At 42.5% G+C, this 20,519-nt stretch overlaps 1 protein-coding gene across 2 annotated transcripts in view; it reads right to left on the bottom strand.

Annotated features, from left to right (window-relative positions):
- The window catches only part of LOC141107506 (class I histocompatibility antigen, F10 alpha chain-like), a 115,212-nt gene that overhangs the window by 19,328 nt on the left and 75,365 nt on the right, over positions 1-20,519 (bottom strand). For both annotated transcript variants that reach the window (XM_073598276.1, XM_073598275.1), the window contains exons 4-5: positions 17,135-17,410; positions 14,500-14,593 (exon numbers count right to left, since the gene is read on the bottom strand). In XM_073598276.1, coding sequence (XP_073454377.1) covers positions 14,500-14,593; positions 17,135-17,410 — 370 coding nt within the window. The remainder of the gene's footprint in view (positions 1-14,499; positions 14,594-17,134; positions 17,411-20,519) is intronic.

Genomic DNA, 20,519 nt, shown 5'->3' with positions numbered 1-20,519 from the left:
CGGCCGGTGGTGAGGTGGCAGGTACTCTGGTGGCAGGTGGTGAGGTGGCAGGTACTCTAGTGGCAGGTACTCTGGTGGCCGGTGGTGAGGTGGCAGGTACTATGGTGGCAGGTACTCTGGTGGTGAGGTGGAGGGTACTCTGGTGGCAGGTGGTGAGGTGGCAGGTACTCTGGTGGCAGGTGATGAGGTGGCGGGTACTCTGGTGGCAGGTACTCTGGTGGCAGGTGGTGAGGTGGCAGGTACTCTGGTGGCAGGTGGTGAGGTGTTGGGTACTCCTGATGGACAGGTACTCCTGATGACAGGTACTCCTGATGACAGGTACTCTTTATTTAGGGGGGCAATCTGGGCACAGTAGTACATATGTGTAATAGGTAACTCACTGTTAGCTGATCTCCTCCTCACACTGGATCGGTGTGTGAAGAGGAGAACCCAGCAACAGCAGTTACACTGTGTGTTTTGTTTACATTAGTGACCCGCTGTGATTGGACACAGCTGGTCACGTGGTAAAGAGCCATCTAATTGGCTACAGTGATCGGGGCTGAGCTGTATCCAAGGAAAAGCCTCGGCCCCGATCACCGCACTGCGCGCCACCAGAGGCATGAGCAGACACAATGCACGCCGCTTCCCAATGCCGCTCTGCATTGTGACAGGTCCCCCGCTTCCGACGCTCTGCCGCCCGCCGCTTCAATACCTCCATTGGGGAACGGCTGTGTCCCCAGGGACACAACGGAACCCCGATCGCCGCTCTGCGGGCCCCCAGGGGCCCGCAGTATCAGCAGAAAGCCGAGGCCGTCATATGACGTCCACCCAGGATGGGAGATCCCATCTGTGGCCGTCATTTGATTATGGCTGGGTATTGAAGTGGTTAAAGTATAACTAAAGGCAAAACTTGTGTTTTAGTTTTATATATAGTGGAGAGTGATTAGAACACCCACGATCCAGCGCTGTGCTCACACCAGCCGTTTTCACCTCCTGTCTTCTGTTTCTGGTGCCAGCATCTTAACTGTGGCCCTGTGGGCACCTGGCTCCTCCCATCTGACACTTTGTGTTAGCGGTGAGAGGAACACAACACGGCTATCTGATTGCTTCTGAAGCGCTGTATTTTTTTCTCCTACACTGTGAGTGAATATGATGCGGATGCTGATTATTCTAAACTAGTTGACATTGCGCAATGATATATTTCCCTTTTCTTCCCTCTCTGTATGCAATACCTAATACGAACTGTGAGGATTATTATCTATATATCGAGCCAGCCTTAGAGCTGCAGGGTTGATCTATGCAGCTCTACTTGGATTAATTGAAGAAAATCGGTTCCTTTATCTGATGTTTTGAGAACATATGTTTTATTTATAAGACAGAGTTTTAACTGCTGGTTTATTTTTTTATATTTTGAACTTGTTTTCACTTCACTCATCTCTGGACGTTTATGAAGATATCCTATTTATTGGCTTTTTACACTGAGGACACTAATATTTAGTTTGTATTTCCCTGTATGTATTAGGGATCACTGTATTGGTTTTGATTTTCACGGATACACAATTTTATAGGAAGTTGATTATTAGCGTACTTATATTATGTATTTTCTATTATTTTACTAGTGTTAATCAGAGCACTTTCACATAAGAGCAGCTTTTAATTATTTGGTTATTTCCTATGTTCACTTTCAATTAAGTTTATTGATATTTTGGATTATTAATATTTTTCCACAATTTTTATATATATAATTTTTAATTTTTTCATTATATGCACTTTGGTTTGTATTTTACACCAGACCACTACCCTATATCATATCAGCGCTTTAGTATTTTTGATTTTGGTCTACCTCTAGTTCCATGACTAACCTTACATTGGTGTTCTTTAGGACAAAGAAACAAACTCGTCTATGTCCCAAATAATACCCAGGTGCTTCCTTCCCAGCAATGATCCCTCCATCCCGAATACAGAATGAAATATCTTCCCAACATTTTTCGTTCACCACCATGTATTGACCTGGCATACAAAGGACATCATGATCATGCCTCCGACAGAGGGAAATATCAACCTGCCTCCAGCTCCCGTCCTCTCTGATCACATGCAGGTAAGTTAGCCTCAGATGCAACAAAGTAGAATCCCCAGTCAGCAAGCCCATCGATATCACCAAATACACAGATTGAGTCTGCACTTCTGTATATGGGATCAATGAGGAAGCATAACATCTCTCATAATCCAAATTAGTACGGCCCATTCAGGCATTCTATCACCAACTTGGATTAGTGTAAGAGATGTGCTTTGGTAAAATCTTACTGAGCTGTGATGCCAACTCATAAGGCCACTGCCCCCCATACAGAGACTGTACAATCAGCTTGATGTTGGTTGATAACTCTGCCTGTCCCTGCGTGCACGCCATTTATGGACTGTTCCACAGGGGCTGTTTCTGCACATGTTGAAAAACAACACCTTAAGACAGTTAAGGACTGTTCTATAGGTACTGGCTTGGAAACACATGTTGGGGAGAAAACAGTTATGGACTGTTCAATAGGAGCCGTGTCGGAAGAAGGGTGGTATGCGCCCTTTAGGCGCAAAGCAGCATATGTTGGATAGCGACATGGTTTAATATCTTCTGGTATTTCACTTCCTGGTTGACACAGCCAGGTAGGAATGAAACACATCAAAACTTTGTGATCAGAACAATGGCTTGGCTCAAGCCCCCTGCTGTGACATGTGTGATTACAGGCTTCAAAGAGAATAAGAGCTAGCTGAGAAGGCACAGGGCTAATGGAGCTGCCCCTAGTGGACAATACAGCATGCTTCCTGGAGAATGGGCAGACATTTGGAGGAATACCTCTCAGCAATATTTATTACATGAAAGGCAAATGGGGGTGGCTATGAGTGGGCATGTATGTTTGAATGAAAGAGCACACACAGGCGATTCTTTCTCTCTGCCCCTTTCTCTCTCTGCTAATGCAGGTCTGTGCAAGCCTCATGGCTCGGCTATCTTGAGGCCTTGCTCTGGGTGCTGGTTTGGGCCTAAACTCCATGCAGCGCAGAGTTCCCTCTTGCAACACCTGGAGACCAGCCGATAGGATGTGTTAAGTATAAGTCTTGTATTGTGTTCTAATTTTAAGCTATGTAATCTTGTAATTTCTTGTAGTACCTTTATGTTAGTTTCCTAATTCCTTGGGAAATAAATAAGATGTTGTTTTACTAGCAGCACCGTGTGTTTGGTTTCATAGCTAACCTGGTATTATTGTGATATTAACAATAGCATGTGCTCAGAGTTTAATAGACCAACTAATTTCAGGGACTAGACAAATTAATACACAGATATAATATTAATTATTATATCGTTTACTTCATTTGGCACACCAGAAAAGCGTGTGAATTTTATTTTTACACAGAATCCACAAAAACCTAATGTATTTTTTTGTCCTGAGTCCCTGTAAGCATAAATCCTCAAGTACACCCAGAACTGAAAATCATCTCTAGTGTGGACAAATATGCCTTGTAGGCTGTAGAACTACAAGTCACTGTTAGGTTTAAATGGCTTTGTATCAGTTTTTTTTTTGTTTGTTTGTCTATGCATTGTAAGCAGCTCTGGTAAAAACAGGTTAGACAAGCTTCAGTGTAGACTAAGTTGCAAATTAGCATATCAATGGATATTCCCCAGAAAGCATGTAGTAATCCTAAAAGCCACGTAGAACCTACAGCACAGAAGTGCTCAGATACAAGGCACCCGATAATGCCACAGTAAGTGTGGTGAGTCTTTTCTATGGATATGCAAAAGTTTAATGGTTTTGAAGGATATCAGGTAAAAGTGGTAATGAATGAAGAATATTGAATGCTAGAAGAGCGATTCATTTTTTTTTCGTGAGTTGTAAGAGCTAGCGATAATTGAGTTTGGTGTATTACTCAGTGCAGTGTTGGAACGTAAGTACAAATAGAATTGTGTATGGTGTGGATTGTATGGTTGTGAAATGGAACTTGTGTATACATATGTTAAAAAGTACGCTTCTGCCAATTATCATTCATGTGCAGATGAACCTCTTAAAAGCCAGTGTAATGTACTATTGTCTCAGTGTCAGCAACATAATAGCAGATTATTGGGTAAACAGCTAAAAAAGAAAAAGTTAAAAAAGAAAGGTTGGCAAATGAAATTGCAGAGTTGCTCAGAATTACATTTATATCTGAGCTAAAGGAGGGGAAGTGGGAAGCAGAGAGGAGACGTCTCGGGGAGGACATAGAGGAAATCAGTGAAAACCTTCTAAAGATTGCAACATCCTCCAGTAGTGAGATGTATGAATTACGAGCTACAGCAGGCAATTTGCCAGAAAGAAACAGTGAGCTACAAGAACAGCTTCAGAGGTGCAGCATGGACTCTGATATGAAGAGCAAACTTTAATGCCGCATACACATGGTCGGACTTTTCAGCTATAAAAGTCCGACAGCCCGTCCGACGGACTTTCGACAGACTTTCGACGGACTTTTGGTGGACTTTCAAATGACCGTACTTGCCTACACACGATCACACCAAAGTCCGACGGATTTGTACGTGATGACGTACACCGGACTAAAATAAGGAAGTTGATAGCCAGTAGCCAATAGCTGCCCTAGCGTGGGTTTTTGTCCGTCGGACTAGCATACAGACGAGCGGATTTCTGGGTCCAGCGGAGTTACGACGTAAAGATTTGAAGCATGTTCCAAATCTAAAGTCTGTCAGATTTGCGACTGGAAAAGTGCGCTGAAGGTCCGGTGAAGCCCACACATGATCGAATTGTCCGCCGGATTTGGTCTGTCGGCCAAGTCCGACCGCATGTACGCGGCATTAGAGTCATTGCGAATAAAGGTGTCAGAGATGGAAGAGTTGGTTAGGTCTTTAGAAAGAAAATTAGCAAATGCACACTCCCAGCTTCTTACTAAAGAGCAATGTATATTATCGCTCAATGAGCACGAAGGAACATGCCAATTGGCCAATATCTGCACAGTCAGTGAGGAGAAGGGCTGTGATGAAACACATTCTGCTATTGCACCCATACCTTCGAAGCAGAATAACAGTTTGATTACAATCCAAGAGAGACTTACTTTGTGCCAAATTCTGGGTGAATTTAATGCACTGGAATCACCAGTGAGTCTGTCCAATAAATTTGAGGCTCTAGTCCTTAAATTTCATTTGAGTAATGAGGATGCATGTTCTCTTCTGAGAGCATGGCTACCAGGACCTTTGGCAGGCCAGTTATTTGCACAGGTTAATGATAACTTTGCAGATGCAGAGATGCGGAGGAAAGATTTGCAGCGTAGTGTGGACAGTCGTGATAATGGTATGAGTGATTTACAACGAATGAGATTTAGGAGAGGAGATGACCCAATTTTGTTCTGCAGTATCTTGCATTGTATACGAAAGTGTTCAAAAGAAAGAGGATGATACAAGTTTCATATACTCAATGGCCAATAAGTGTTATATAAGCTATCCCACTAGAATGGCTCTGAGGAATGTTAGATCCTACCAAAATTTTGTCAATATCCTGCGAGACTTCTGTCAAGAGTCCAGTGATAGGGAATATGGGTCAAAGGCAGGTGTATCCCTAATAAGCAGAGGTACAGGAAGGCAGAGAGAGTTCAGACATTTTAAATGGAATAGACATGGACATAGATTTCGTAAAGCCCTTAACATTGCTAGCATGGAGCAGGAAACCCCAGAATTGCAGGGTGGACAGGCAGCCATAATGGAGCTATCTTCCAAACATGCAATAGCCGAATGTGCAATGGTGGAGGTACCCTCCACACATGCGCAGTGCTCAGCAAAGCTAGAAGTGAAACATGCAGAAAAAACAGATGCTCTTATTGCTGCAAGTGATGTTGCTATGACAGAAATCAATGGTGGAGATGTAAATAAAAGTGCGATAACTGCGCTTGAAATTGATTCAGGAGTTGAAACTTTTGATGACTCCTCAGACGATGAAAGTGTAAAGTCTGGTTATTCCAAGCATAGTAATCGAGTAATAATATCCAGCAATGTGGATTTCCAATGCCATATGCTCAAGGAAGGGCCTATACAGAGAGACCAGCCATCAAATGTTTTTTGTGTAAAAGGGGGGGGTCACATCGCTAAGTATTGTTGGGCTGCGAATAATGATATCAAACGAAGGTCGCACTACCCAAAGACGACCCCAAGGCATTATGAAGTGTATTCTGCCTGATGGGGTAGCAACCCAAAGCATGGAGGCCATAGTAATAAAACCCATTTCCCTTTTAAGACCCAAATGCGGAGACTAAAAACTGAAAATCATCAGTATGTAGAGCAGTTACGTAAAGTCAAAATGGAGGTAGCCGCATGGTTATTCAAATGTAGCACTGGGGGAAACAAAGTTAGCAGCGCTTAGTGAGCTGCATGGATGCTAAGAATTTTATGGTCAATGTTTCCTTGCCATATTTTATTTAAATATGAAGCTTACATCTAAACCATATTCATAGCAATTGTTCCCCTGGCATTGCAATTAATGGGAAAAGCTTGGGGGACTCAAAAAGTCAATTGTCATAATTGTGTGTAATCACTGTCTTTGTGTTCCTTTTTCCAGAGACCTTGGAAGAAGATAAAACTGGTTTGGATACTAATGTCTGTGTTTGCTTGCAGGTCCTTCAAAGGGAGAACAGTGGGCACATTTAGCAAAACAGGGGTTAGGTTATTGTAAATGCATAATCCATTATCAAATGGTACCATGAGCTCATTAATTAGTAATTGTTTGCAAACTTTCTGCTTCTGTTATACTTTTTTCTTGAAATAAACTAAGATTGAAAAGAAAAAATAAGATAAACAATAGTCAGGCATTAATGGATTCAAAAGTTACAAGTGAAGTTACAAATGTTGTGATGAGGTACAGATGTTTTGTTTTTCCAATTAACTAATTGTCTTTCAGATGGAAATGAGCACTTACTCTTCTCAGGAGGAAAATCCATGGATGTCTTTAGTTAAAAGTTGAGTGTTTGTCATTGTTGTATGGTGGTTGTATTGTCATGTTGTTTTTGTGTGATAATGGCCAGAATTTTAATTTCTTTGTTATTAATTTTTTATTTTTTTTTTATATTTTTGGGTATTTGTTTAGTCATCTATTTTATTTTTGTTTTGTTCAGGTGGAAAAATTATTGTTTAGTCCACCTCAAAGGGGGTAATTGGCTATTCCGTCAATTAGCAGCTGAATAGATGGTCATGGGAATATGTCCTCCAGCTGAGTACGTTTTGTTTATTTAAGAGAAGAGCTGGTAGGAAGCCATTCTAGCCGCCGAAGTTCATTTTTTTGTTATTTGTTTTTATGTTCATTCAATTGGAAAAAGTTCCAAAAGGTTTAGCCTCTGTCCACCTGAAAGGGGAGTTAGTGCATAGATCTTAAAGATAGATAAATGCATTTTTTTAAGTGTTTAAATTGAGAATTTTTGAGAGTCAACATTGAAATTCGTTTTGTTTTTAAATTTTTGATCATACCATGGGGATCCATTTTAGAGTGGGTTCAGCCTAAAGAGGTCATGTTTGTTTTGATAGTTTTTTGATAGTTTTGGTCAGAGTTGCAGAAGCCAGGAATGCTAAGTTCCTGGGTTCCAAGGAAGGAACTATAAGTAAACGTAGTAAGCGAGCAGATATTATGGATAAGAATTTGATGCTGCTCTTGTTTTTCACTTCCAGAGTCCTGATGAAGCGAGATTGGAGAGGTCTCTGGAACATGGATGACAGATGTTCATCTTGTTGGCAGTTTGTCTGTGCCATACCACACCGCAAATTTGTTCTGATAAACATCAGGAGAGAAGGGACAAACGAAAAGATTCAGTTTAATACTTGGTTTTGCTTATGGACAATTTAGGGCTAATGCTGGATCTCCTAATGCTGGATCTGAAGGACTGTGCCTATCAACAAGACTTGGGAAACATTTTTGCCGGAGTCTCTCCTGATGAATGCAAACGTGCTATTAATACATGTGCGATGGGTTGGAGGTTGGGGAAGGAATATATACATCCAATTCAATCCATCAAAACATGAAATGTGAAATATATGTTTTTTTTGTTGGAGGGAGAAATTGAAAGAAGAAAAGGTTTTTAATGTATGACATGTATTGACGTAACGGAAGTAACATGGTGCAGGTAACCAGGACACTGGCACTTCTACATAATAAGGGGTCGGTTGGCCAGACTAGAGGTTGGCCAGGTGACACATCAAGGGGGTGAAAATTTCCTTGTATGGGGGAGATATGCCTGGTTGATGTCTCACCTGAGAGGTTGAAAACCTGCACAGGTAATGCCAGTGAATACACACAGGAGCATGCTCCGTTAGATAAAGGGAACAAACGCTGGCTACCAGGGTACAATATGCCTTCACCACATGGCACTGCAACATCTCACAGTGGGTGATAAAAACCTATTACCCTATATGTGCTGAGTATACACTGAATCAAGTGTGATCATTGTACCAGTGACTTGCTCCCAGAGATGTGCGGACACAGAATGAGGTTTATGCAGGGCGCTTATTTCTGAGGAGTAACCGAAAGAGGAGGGATATATTCAGCACTATATTGGGGGGAATAGGAACTGGGATGGGTGTTGTTAATGGAGTGGACATCGATCTCCTGAGGAACAAACTCTCAGCTATAGCTTCAGACAGTAAGCAGGGCTTTGTTGTTCAGAGAGAGATTAATGACATTCTTGATAATGTTCAACAACATCACATAAATACCCGGGTAAGAGTAGCTCAAGATTTTATCCACCATGTTAAGAGGTTGGTAGATAGTGTGGTGACACAGGGCAAAAATATGTCATGGGCTATGGCATGCATGCAGGGACAGGTGGAGTTATCAACCAACATCAAGCTGATTGTACAGTCTCTGTATGGGGGACAGTGGCCTTATGAGTTGGCATCACAGCTCAGTAAGATTTTACCAAAGCACATCTCTTACACTAATCCAAGTTGGTGGTCGAATGCCTGGATGGGCTGTACTAATTTGGATTATGAGAGATGTTATGCTTCCTCATTGATCCCATATACAGAAGTGCAGACTCAATCTGTGTATTCGGTGATATCAGTGGGCTTGCTGACTGGGGATTCTACTTTGTTGCATCTGAGGCTAACTTACCCGCATGTGATCAGAGAGGACGGGAGCTGGAGGCAGGTTAATATTTCCCTCTGTCGGAGGCATGACCATGACGTCCTTTGTATGCCAGGTCAATACATGGTGGTGAACGAAAAATGTTGGGAAGATATTTCATTCTGTATTCGGGATGGAGGGATCATTGCTGGGAAGGAAGCACCTGGGTATTATTTGGGACATAGACGAGTTTGTTTCTTTGTCCTAAAGAATACCAATGTAAGGTTAGTCATGGAACTAGAGGGTTCCTTGAACCTAACCATAGGTAGAGGTGCATGTTATACCATGGGCATGGTCTCTGAAATCCAGCCACAGGGATGGAATTGTGTGGGTTTTGTCATTGTTGCAAATTTGTATGTGTTGTTAGACTTGATATTTATATAGAAGGGTTGCCCAGTTATCTATGACAGCTGGGGGATGAAGTGACGGTAGGGTCTCTGCATACAAGTTAGAGACTTTGATGCCAAGTCAGAGCCCTGCAATACCGCTGACATGCCAGAAGTGTGGTAGGAAAGGCCATTGTGAGCGAACCTGCCTAATCCCGGCCCATATCTACACTGAGGAGTTGTAGGAGGTTGGGAGCGGGATGAGTAATCTGATGGGTCATAGGTATATATGTATATATAATGGTAATGGGTTGATTTATGTCATGGTATAGTGTGATAAAGGTATATTTTAAGCTAGTAATATGGGCAAAAGGCCCTCCTCGAGACTCTATATCTGAAAGCTGGTTGATATGTTGCTATGAATGTGTGTTGGTGAATGGTGAGTGAATGGACACCCCAGGTCTGTACTGCACCCCATCCTGAAGATATCGGAAAGAAGACACAGGATGGTGACATGGAAGCCATCGCTGAAGAATGCTGGTGGTGTGTCACTCAGTGGCAAAGCGGCATGTGTTGGGAAACACAGCACGTTAGGACCGTTATGGACTGTTCAACAGGAGCTGGTTCTGAGGTCTATGTTGAGAGGCGCAGCACGCGTTAAGACATTTATGGACTGTTCCATAGGGGCTGTTTCTGCACATGTTAAAAACACAACACCTTAAGACAGTAAAGGACTGTTCTATAGGTACTGGCTTGGAAATACATGTTGGGGAGAAAACAGTTATGGACTGTTCAATAGGAGTCGTGTCGGAAGAAGGGTGGTATGCTCCCTTTAGGCGCAAAGCGGCATATGTTAGATAGCGACATGGTTTAATATCTTCTGGTATTTCACTTCCTGGTTGACACAGCCAGGTAGGAATGAAACACATCAAAGCTTTGTGATCAGAACATTGACTTGGCTCAAGCCGACCTGCTGTGACATGTGTGATTACAGGCTTCAAAGAGAATAAGAGCTAGCTGAGAAGGCACAGGGCTAATGGAGCTGCCCCTATTGGACAATACAGCATGCTTCCTGGAGAATGGGCAGACATTTGGAGGAATACCTCTCGGCAATATCTATTGGATGAAAGGCAAATGGGGGTGGCTACAAGTGGGCGTGTATGTTTGAATGAAAGAGCACACACAGGCGATTCTTTTTCTCTGCCCCTTTCTCTCTCTGCTAATGCAGGTCTGTGCAAGCCTCATGGCTCGGCCATCTTGAGGCCTTGCTCTGGGTGCTGGTTTGGGCCTAAACTCCATGCAGCGCAGAGTTCCCTCTTGCAACACCTGGAGACCAGCCGATAGGATGTGTTAAGTATAAGTCTTGTATTGTGTTCTGATTTTAAGCTATGTAATCTTGTAATTTCTTGTAGTACCTTTATGTTAGTTTCCTAATTCCTTGGGAAATAAATAAGATGTTGTTTTACTAGCAGCACCGTGTGTTTGGTTTCATAGCTAACCTGGTATTATTGTGATATTAACAATAACATGTGCTCAGAGTTTAATAGACCAACTAATTACAGGGACTAGACAAATTAATACACAGATATAATATTAATTATAATATCATTTACTTCACTTAGGAAGCGGTTGGAGAGAGACATACCAATGGGGAATGTGTGTTTTAGCCATGCTGTACTGTGCTGTGTTGTGTTGAATCAGGCCATGTTGAACTGCATTTGACGAGGCTGTACCAGAGCCGTAGGCTGAGCCATAGAAGTAACCACAGGAGGAGCATACTGTGTGTGAACATTCACCAGCCCTTTTAGTTGCCACTGTGGAACTCCTGGAGGCTTGCCCGGCAGTGTTTTCCAGCTGTCCTCTCTTGCTTTTCCTGTGCCTCCTGGTCAGGACACCTCTGTGTGTTGTAAGATGGTTCCATCCGCCCCCAAGCCCAGGTCCAAGGTCACCCCCCAAACCCCCCCTCCACGCTGGGGAGCTCCCTCAAAGACCCTGACAACCTAACACTCTCCATCTTCCATCCAATACCAACTCCTCTCCAGCTGGGCTGACCCTGAGTATTGGGGATCCTAATTGGGGATCGGACAGGGCCCTCAGAATACTCCAGGCAGCTCCACCTCTCCTCTCCTCTTTCCTTTCCAGAAGATTCCAGCCTGTTCTGGAAAGAAGTGGGAGGTCTCAGTGATGCTGCCTGTGAGTCACCCAGCTCTCCCTGAGTCATTCAAAAGAAAAACACACACACAGTACAAGAAAAACCCTTGTACACTTCTAGTACACCAAAGGGTGCTACATGTGTAAGCTACATTTAGTAGCTGCAGCGTTCAGGAGCGGCCATGGTGTCCTTAACAACCAGTGAATATCTGGTTTATAAGCAGCTGGCCAGGAAGCTGGGCCGCCACATCCTTTACATTGGATAAGACATCAGCTGTCAGCAGGCTTCACCACTGACAGGTGAATGTAAAGAAAAACATTAATAGATTTAAAAAAAGGGGTAAAATGGTGCTACCTATATGCTGAAAGGTAACAGACACAAGTTGCTTATTAGGTGATGTGTGCCTTAAATGTAACTGTTATATGTGCATATACCATTAATGCAATATAATTAACTCCTAGCTATAATAGCTCACTACCTTGGAGAGTGAAAAGTGATAATACCAAAAATAAACTAGTGAATCAGAAACCATGATACTCCAATATCATAGATGTAAATATTACAATCCAGTAAAAATGAAAATGAGAAAAGGCCAGTCCCAAAAAATGTAAAATAAATAATCAGTCAAAAAAAATTAAACAAGTGCTAAAACCAAAAATATGCATCAAAAATCAATCGATCAAAACAAAGTCTTGGTGATGGTAAATACAAAAAATCCAGGTGACTTTTGGTGCTCCCCTTCTTGGGTCCCCACTCACCAGCTCCAATAACCTATACAGGGGTATCTCGCATATAGGACAGGCTTGATGTACAGATGATACAGGTCATGCAGCCAGGTTCCTCTCCAGCCTTTTCATCCGATATCCAGCTCCTATGGCCCTGCTAGGTGTATCTTACTTCCAGATCGACCTGAGTGTGCTGATAAGCTCACCAGGAGCAAATCAGCCAGCTGAACTCCTCTCCTATGTCTCCTCAGATATCCAGTACAGGTAAAATTTTCATGCAAAAAATGAGATATGGGCTCCCGTAGTGTAGTAATCAAATTGGGAAGTGTTTTTATTCAAAGTTAAAACAGTAGGATGATATCAGATGAAAAGGCTGGAGAGGAGCCTGGCTGCATGACCTGACTCTGAAAGTATCATCTGTACATCAAGCCTGTCCTATATGCGAGATACCCCTGTATGGGTTATTGGAGCTGGTGAGTGGGGACCCAAGAAGGGGAGCACCAAAAGTCACCTGGATTTTTTTGTATTTACAATCACCAAGCACTTTGTTTTGATTGATTGGTTGTTAAAGCATATTTTTTGGTTTTAGCACTTGTGTCATTTTTTTTGGACTGGTTATTTATTTTTACATTTTTTGGGACTGGCCTTTTCTCATTTTCATTTTTACAGGATTAGTATATTTACATCTATGATATTGGACTATCACGGATTCTGATTCACTAGTTTATTTTTGGTATTATCACTTTTCACTCCCCAAGGGAGTGAGCTATTATAGCTAGGAGTTCATTATATTGCATTAATGGTATATGCACATATAACAGTCACATTTAAGGCACACATCACCTAATAAGTGACTTGGGTCTGTCGCCTTTCAGCATATAGGTAGGCCCTGTTTGTTAGAGCTTACAATCTAAGAATATAAATGGTTCAGGGGGCTTGCTCATCCCCCCCTTTACTGGCCTGCCAGGCTGAAGGGTCTGGTATGGATTTTGGAGGAACCCCACACATTTCTTTTTTTTATTTTGATGTTGGGGTTTCCCTCATGTATAGATTTGGGGGGGACGCCACACCATTTTTTTTCACATTTTTGTATTGCCAGGAATGTTTTTCTTACATTCAGCTGTCAGTTGTTAAGAATGCAGCGACCGGCTTCCAGGCCTGCTCCTTAACAGTCAGCTAAATCAGTGGTTATTAAGGATGCTGGTAGCCTCCACTTCAAAGGAAAAAAAAACCCTACTAAACGCTTGACACAGTTTAGACTGTCAGCATTCAGTCAAAATGCCGCTACTCTAGTACACGCTGGCAAAGGTATTTTCTCTGCCACTAAACTCTCCTACCAAAAAACACTGATAAAAATCTATATGTGCATGAACACATAGGATACCATGCAGGGGAGTTTAGAGACCGTTAAAAAAAAACATCTAATGCCCAAAACAGCTGCTGTAAAAATGTCCAGTGTGCACAAGGCCTTAAAATCATGGTCTGCAATTAATTTGACATGATAGGCAATCTGAAGACTTGGATTAATTCTATATGTCCAACCCTATTATACATATTTGTAGTATATGTTTATTCTTTAAAAATCATTTTAAAAAAGTGTTTTATCTACACTATGCCGTGTGTTCTGTTTCTGTATCACTTCCAGTTTATGGCATATTGCCACTGGTTATTTATTTGAGGTGCGTGTAGGCTAGAAGAAAGGGTCAACTATCCAGTAAACACAGTTTATGTAAAGATTTAACACACCAGTGAGCTTGTGGGCCAATGCAGCACTGGGGTCATTAGCTTCCCATTAGCAGAATATTATTGTGCAGCACCTGTCTCAAATCCTGGCTAGGACTTTATCTGGGGTTTGCATTTACTCCATGTGATTGCATGGATTTCTTCTTCCATTATACAAACATTTTGCTCTGAGGAAGGGGGTAAAAACCCCGAAACGTGTTAGCAGTTATACAATGTTGGTTTGTACCTTATGGATTTCATTGTGTTGAAGACCTTTGGATTCTGGAGTTTATGTACAAAGCTGTTATATTCATCACTATTGTGAGTATGCACCCTTTTATCCTTTAATAAAAAGCTGTGGATAATGCATTAGGCCTTTGTACCCTTTTGTTCTATTTCTGTATTTAAAATATATTATTTTTTGAATGTTACCTTTAAGTTCAAAGCCTCTAGTTTTTTATTATCACACTTACCTGAACCTGTATATTGATATCCCGAATCCACTGAGGATGAACAGAACAGCCACTGCCATACCTATATATTGTCTTCTTTCCTTCTTTCCTGGCTCTATGTAAAAAGTGTTACAAAAGTAAAAGAAAGTGTAACTTACACATAATATGTTTGAACACCTTTTCCTAAAATGCAAGGCAGCAGTATTATTATATTGCCAGTTTACAGGAATTTTAAATGTCTTCTTTCACAAAAATTCCTAATCTAGCCCCTGGTTACAGAAACATTGAGCTCAATGGATGTATTTAACAACTTTTATCCAAAAGCCTAACATCAGCCAATTTTTTTATTGTTTGGGATATGGGAGAAAGTTAAAGTATAACTAAAGGCAAAACTTGTGTTTTAGTTCTATATATAGTGGAGAGTGATTAGAACACCTGTCTGGTTTTTACTGCTGTGTGTGCCCCGTTAAACTGGCCATTCACTGGCTGAAATGTGATGAGTGTGTGGGCTCTCTTGCTTAAAAGAAGGGGATTTTTTTGTTAGATAATTTTCTATCAATCAGTGGCAGCAACAAATCAGCTGCAGTTGCTGATCTGTGTATGATGACAGCAGTATGTAGAGAGGTGAAGTCTACATTCTTCACTGCAGGTGGCGCTTGACCACAGCAGAAATGCAGATGGTGGAGGAAGTTGTGAGGAACTGGGTTCCTCTACCATTTCCTCAGTCACAGGGAGACAGTGATACAATTGGATGCTGACACCTCCTGTGACTGCAGCAACCATCTTTGGTATCGCAAAGCCTATTTAAGGACCTGGCTTGGTGCACTTTTGGCAAATGGACAGGATAGGGACAAGAACCCCATCTGTCAGGGACAGTGAAAGCGATAGGGAAAGGTCCCTGCAGGAAGAGAGCAGGGCCTGTGTCTACCTTTACAGCAGTGGTCATCAACCCTGTCCTCAGGGCCCACTAACAGGCCAGGTTTTATGTATTACCTTGGGGAGATGCAGACTAGAATACTGCAATCACTGAGCAGCAAATGATATCATCTGTGATGTATTTCTGTTATCTTGCAAACCTGACCTGTTAGTGAGCCCTGAGGACAGGGTTGATGACCACTGCTTTACAGGAAGCTTCCCTTTGGGTCGGACAGGCCAAGCTGCACTTCACTCCTCATGGCAGATGTTGTTGGCATCTAGGAGTCTTCTTTCCACTGATTATCTGCTGCTCAGTTGTAAGTGGCCCCAGATGGGTGAGCTTCCCGTTGGGCCTGTTTGTGCCATTGATTTGGCTGTTGCAATAAAATGTTTCTCACAAATCAGGACTCTGTGTGTTTACTGCCTGCCACACCACGCTGCACCAACCCAACAAGCAGGTGTTGCTGTCATGATACGATGTCCTGGCAGGGGGATTCCTCTATCCACCTCATTTTTGTGGATGAATGAATCTGTTAAACTCAAAGTGTATGGCCAGCTTTAGGGTGGCTTCATACTTTCTATTTGCCCAGTTTACTGTTATCTTGAGGGTGAAAGTGAAAGAAAATCCCACATTTTGGGTTGTCAGTAGACCAGGAATAAAGGAATCAGAAAAGGGCGCCAACTAAATGCAGTATATAGAAAAAGACATTATTAAAAATCACAAGTGGAAACTCATGCGATACAAGGATAAGCATGTAATCCGCTCAGTGTGGTTTGCTGTTGAGCCTCAGCGTGTCTTCAGGAGCCAGGAATCAAATGATGCTGTCAGGAGCTGTGTAGGACACCAGAAACCAAACCAAAACCTGAAGCCACCCTGGAGGCTTCACAAGACCAAAAGTAATGTCACACCTGGGAGAGCCGCAGTGTTGGAGTGTGGCTACATGTTTCAGAGCTAACTGCTCATTTTCAAGACTGAGGAGGAATAGAGGGGAAATCTTCAAATGGGGACACTAGTTCTGGTGACAACCAGGAATTTCCTCACTTTGGAGAGATTTCCCTGTTCTGTCTATGGGGCAGGAAGTGAAGAGAAATATCCCCAATGAGACATAGATGGCAAGAAAAAACTGACAGGTGTTATAACCCTCCCTTACCTTCCTTACTCTATCCAAATTGAAAACTTTAAAATTGCAGTCAGAGTTATACTTCTCACTTTCACCCCATTGGAAGGTACCACCTCATTTACTGCATGGGCAACACCAGAACAAGTATTGGGAACTATTGTCATCGGTACAGAAAAGCAGAGGAAGCAATAAAACAAAGCTGACTAATATAATATGCTGTATATTTTTTCAAGGTTATTTTTTTTTTATACTTAAATTTTATCAGACATTTACAGTATTAAACAGAGGCATTCTTCTTTCTACAGGCTACAGTGACATTTTCCAGCTGTAACCATTAAGTCATAACTGACTAGTGATCACATGACTGGGAACCACAGTGATTGGTTTGTCAATCTTTGACGGGGACTGAAGCTATCAGTTACAGCCAGGTATTTCAGCTAGCAGCAGTGTACAGTGTTAAGCTGTGAGCGTAAAAGGGAGAACCTTTATTGAGGTGTCCTCAGCATGAAGCATTGTGCTAAGTGATGCCTATAATAAGGTTGTGAGTGGGAAAAGGTTAAGTGGATATTCTTCACATCTTTATCTTTAAATATTCTAATACAAAGGACGTTTACACTCACCCCAATTCACAATGAGAATCTCCTTCAGACTGCTGTGATCCACATGACAGGAGTAAGCATCTCCCTCCCTTGTTGGCACTTCCACACTGACTCTGATCTGATAGGTGCCATCAGGATGGGGGAGAATTGGACTCATTTCATCTGAAGGAACATCATCCTCCCCATTCCTCACCCACTTCACCTCCACAGGTCGGGGGTAAAACCCGTACACCATGCAGTGTAGTCTTGTCAGCCCATCTGACTGGAGATAGCCCCACACCTTCACCTCTGGATGCACTGAGATGGAGATAAAAAAATGATTATATAGGAGAAATATAAGGGCGTTATATATGATATGATCGTTCATGTAACCTTACAATTTAAGTACAAGAAAAATGCTCAGAAGAGCTGGGATTTTTCAGGTGCCAATAATATAAACTGCAACATAGAATAAAATTGACATCCTTTATCTTTTCAATTCATATAAAACATGCAAAATAGATAAAATTGGCCAAAACATTTTCCACAATATAGTTGTTTACATATGGTTAGCATGGTGTCGCTATCTCAACACGTTTCGCCAACTTATAGGCTTTCTCAGGAGATATGTAATACAACACTAATTTAATTTGACATAACTAACTGATAACCATTCCAAAGCAAGAGGTTAATGTCTAATCAAGGCAAAGAGGCCAGATTCCCCAACGGGAAGGCAGAGCAATATGTGACTAGCTGCAGGAGGAACAATCAGAGTGAATTTAGCTCCTCCTATAGAAGTCCAAAACAGGCAACATAGACTTAGGCAGCAATCACATCTCCCAACGGGTGTTTAGAGTGGTCACAGGACCATACATCAAATTGTGCTGAATTTGACAGTCACAGTGCTTGCTGCGTGTGCACGCCCCCACCTCTACCTTGCAATATACAGTAAGTCTTCACACTGTGGAATGACCTACTGTATGAGGTAGTCATTTCAAAATAAACAACTATATTTAAAATAAAGTAGATGATTTAGCACAGGTAGGATTTCGTGTCCAGTTATGAATTATGGATCGGAAAGCAAAAGTAGTGATGGTGTACTTAGAGGTCACCACTGGTCTGTGTGGGCATTCCAGGGCCGACTTTGTGCCTTACACTTCTGGCCAATACCAGTACAATCTTGTATATTTATACTATTCTCATTTAAAGCAAAGATTGTGCAGCAGTTTGATTTTTATACTGTTAGCCTATGTCTATAGGTACTTAGATAGGTAAAAGATTTAACTCCTTCTCTACCAAACTACATTTATACACATCTTGGTATTCAAGGGGTTAAACAAGCTCACGGCTGCTGCTTTAAGCATAACTCCACTTTTGTTAAGAAAAAAACATTCCCCTCTGGGTGATCTATGTACATTACAAGGATTTTAGCAAACTTTTTGGCAGATTCCTACCTTTTGTTATTCTGAAGAAATCCCTGTGTTTTTGTCTGTGTCCATGTGGGAAAGTGAGTTTAACCACATGCCGACCGGGCCATAGCCGAAAGACGGCTACAGCATGGTTGGCTTATTCTGGGAGGGCATCCATGGACGTCCTCCCAGAATCCAGCTCTCGCGCGCCCCCCTGGGGCGCGCACCCGAGAACATTCGTGACCGCCGGGTCCTCTGAATCACGTTGCATCACGGATCACGGTAAACGGCCGCTAATCGCGTCAAATGACGGAGTGATCACATGTAAACAAACTGGCGTCATGTCATGACGCCAGTTCCTCCCTCCCCTCTGTGTACCGATTGGTACAGTGTGAGAGGAGAGGGGGAGAGATCAGATGGCAGCAGTGTTGTGGGCTGGATGTGTAGTGACCACAGCGCTGCTTTGTGACAATTGCAGTCACATCCATGGATCCATCCATCCATGCTCAGCCATCCCTCCATACTCTAATACCCTGTAATACCCTGCACTACTCTGCAATACTCCACAATACTCCGCAATACCCTGCAATACCCCGCAATACCCCGCAATACTCTGCAATACCCCGCAGTACTCTGCAATACCCCGCAATACTCCGCAATACCCCGCAATACCCCGCAATACTGCTCTGTGACAATTGCAGTCACATCCATGGATCCATCCATCCATGCTCAGCCATCCCTCCATACTCTAATACCCTGTAATACCCTGCACTACTCTGCACTACTCTGCACTACTCTGCAATACTCCGCAATACCCTGCAATACCCCACAATACCCCGCAATACCCTGCAATACTCCATAATACCCCGCAATACTCTGCAATACCCCGCAATACTCTGCAATACCCTGCCATACCCTGCCATACTCTGCAATACCCAGCCATACCCAGCCATACCCTGCCATACTCTGCAATACCCAGCCATACCCAGCCATACCCAGCCATACTCTGCAATACCCAGCCATACCCAGCCATACTCTGCAATACCCAGCCATACTCTGCAATACTCAGTGATACCCAACCATACTCTGCCATACCCAGTCATACTCGGCGATACCCTGCAATACCCAGCCATGCGCAGCCATGCTCGGCCATACTCTGCCATACTCAGCCATACTCGGCTGTACTCAGCCTCTGTATGTTGTCTGGCTCTGGAAGTCTCACACATGTGGTATCGCCGTACTCAGGAGGAGTAGGAGAATCTATTTTGGGGTGTCATTTTTGGTGTGTACATGTTATGCGTTAGAAATATTGTATAAATGGACAACTTTGTGTTGAAAAAAAATGCGTTTTAACCACTTCCCCCGGCCGGCCGTCATATTACGTCCTTGACAGTTTGTGCGGGGATATCTGAATGATGATGGGTGCAGCTACAGGCATCATTCAGATATCAGCTTTTTCAGCCGGCGATTCCCTACACCATAAGAATGATCATAGCGGTTGTTCCATTGCTTGATTGTTCTTACGGAAGGTGAGAGGGGACGTTTTTTTTTAAAGCACAAAACTGTTTTTTTTCCAAAAAAAAGAGTTCGAAAAATTGCTGCACAATTACCGTGTGAGATAAAAAGTTGCAACAACCACCATTGTATTCTCTAGGGTCTTTGCTAAAAAAAATATAATGTTTTGGAGTTCTATGTAATTTTCTAGCAAATAAATTGTGATTTTTACATGTAGGAGAGAAATGTCAGAATTGGCCTGGGTGCTCCAGAACGCCTGAATGTGCTCCCTGCATGTTGGGCCTCTGTATGTGGCCACGCTGTGTAAAAGTCTCACACATGTGGTATCGCCGTACTCTGGAGTAATAGCAGAATGTGTTTTGGGGTGTAATTTGTGGTATGCATATGCGGTGTGTGAGAAATAACCTGCTAATATGAAAATTTTGTGAAAAGAAAATAAAAATCTTGATTTTGCAAAGAAATGTGGGAAAAGTGACAACTTCAAAAAAACTCACCATGCATCT

This window comes from Aquarana catesbeiana, linkage group LG09 (genome assembly GCF_042186555.1).
Source record: "Aquarana catesbeiana isolate 2022-GZ linkage group LG09, ASM4218655v1, whole genome shotgun sequence".
In the NCBI taxonomy this organism is placed as follows: domain Eukaryota; kingdom Metazoa; phylum Chordata; class Amphibia; order Anura; family Ranidae; genus Aquarana; species Aquarana catesbeiana.
This window is presented reverse-complemented; position numbering and strand designations above follow the sequence as displayed.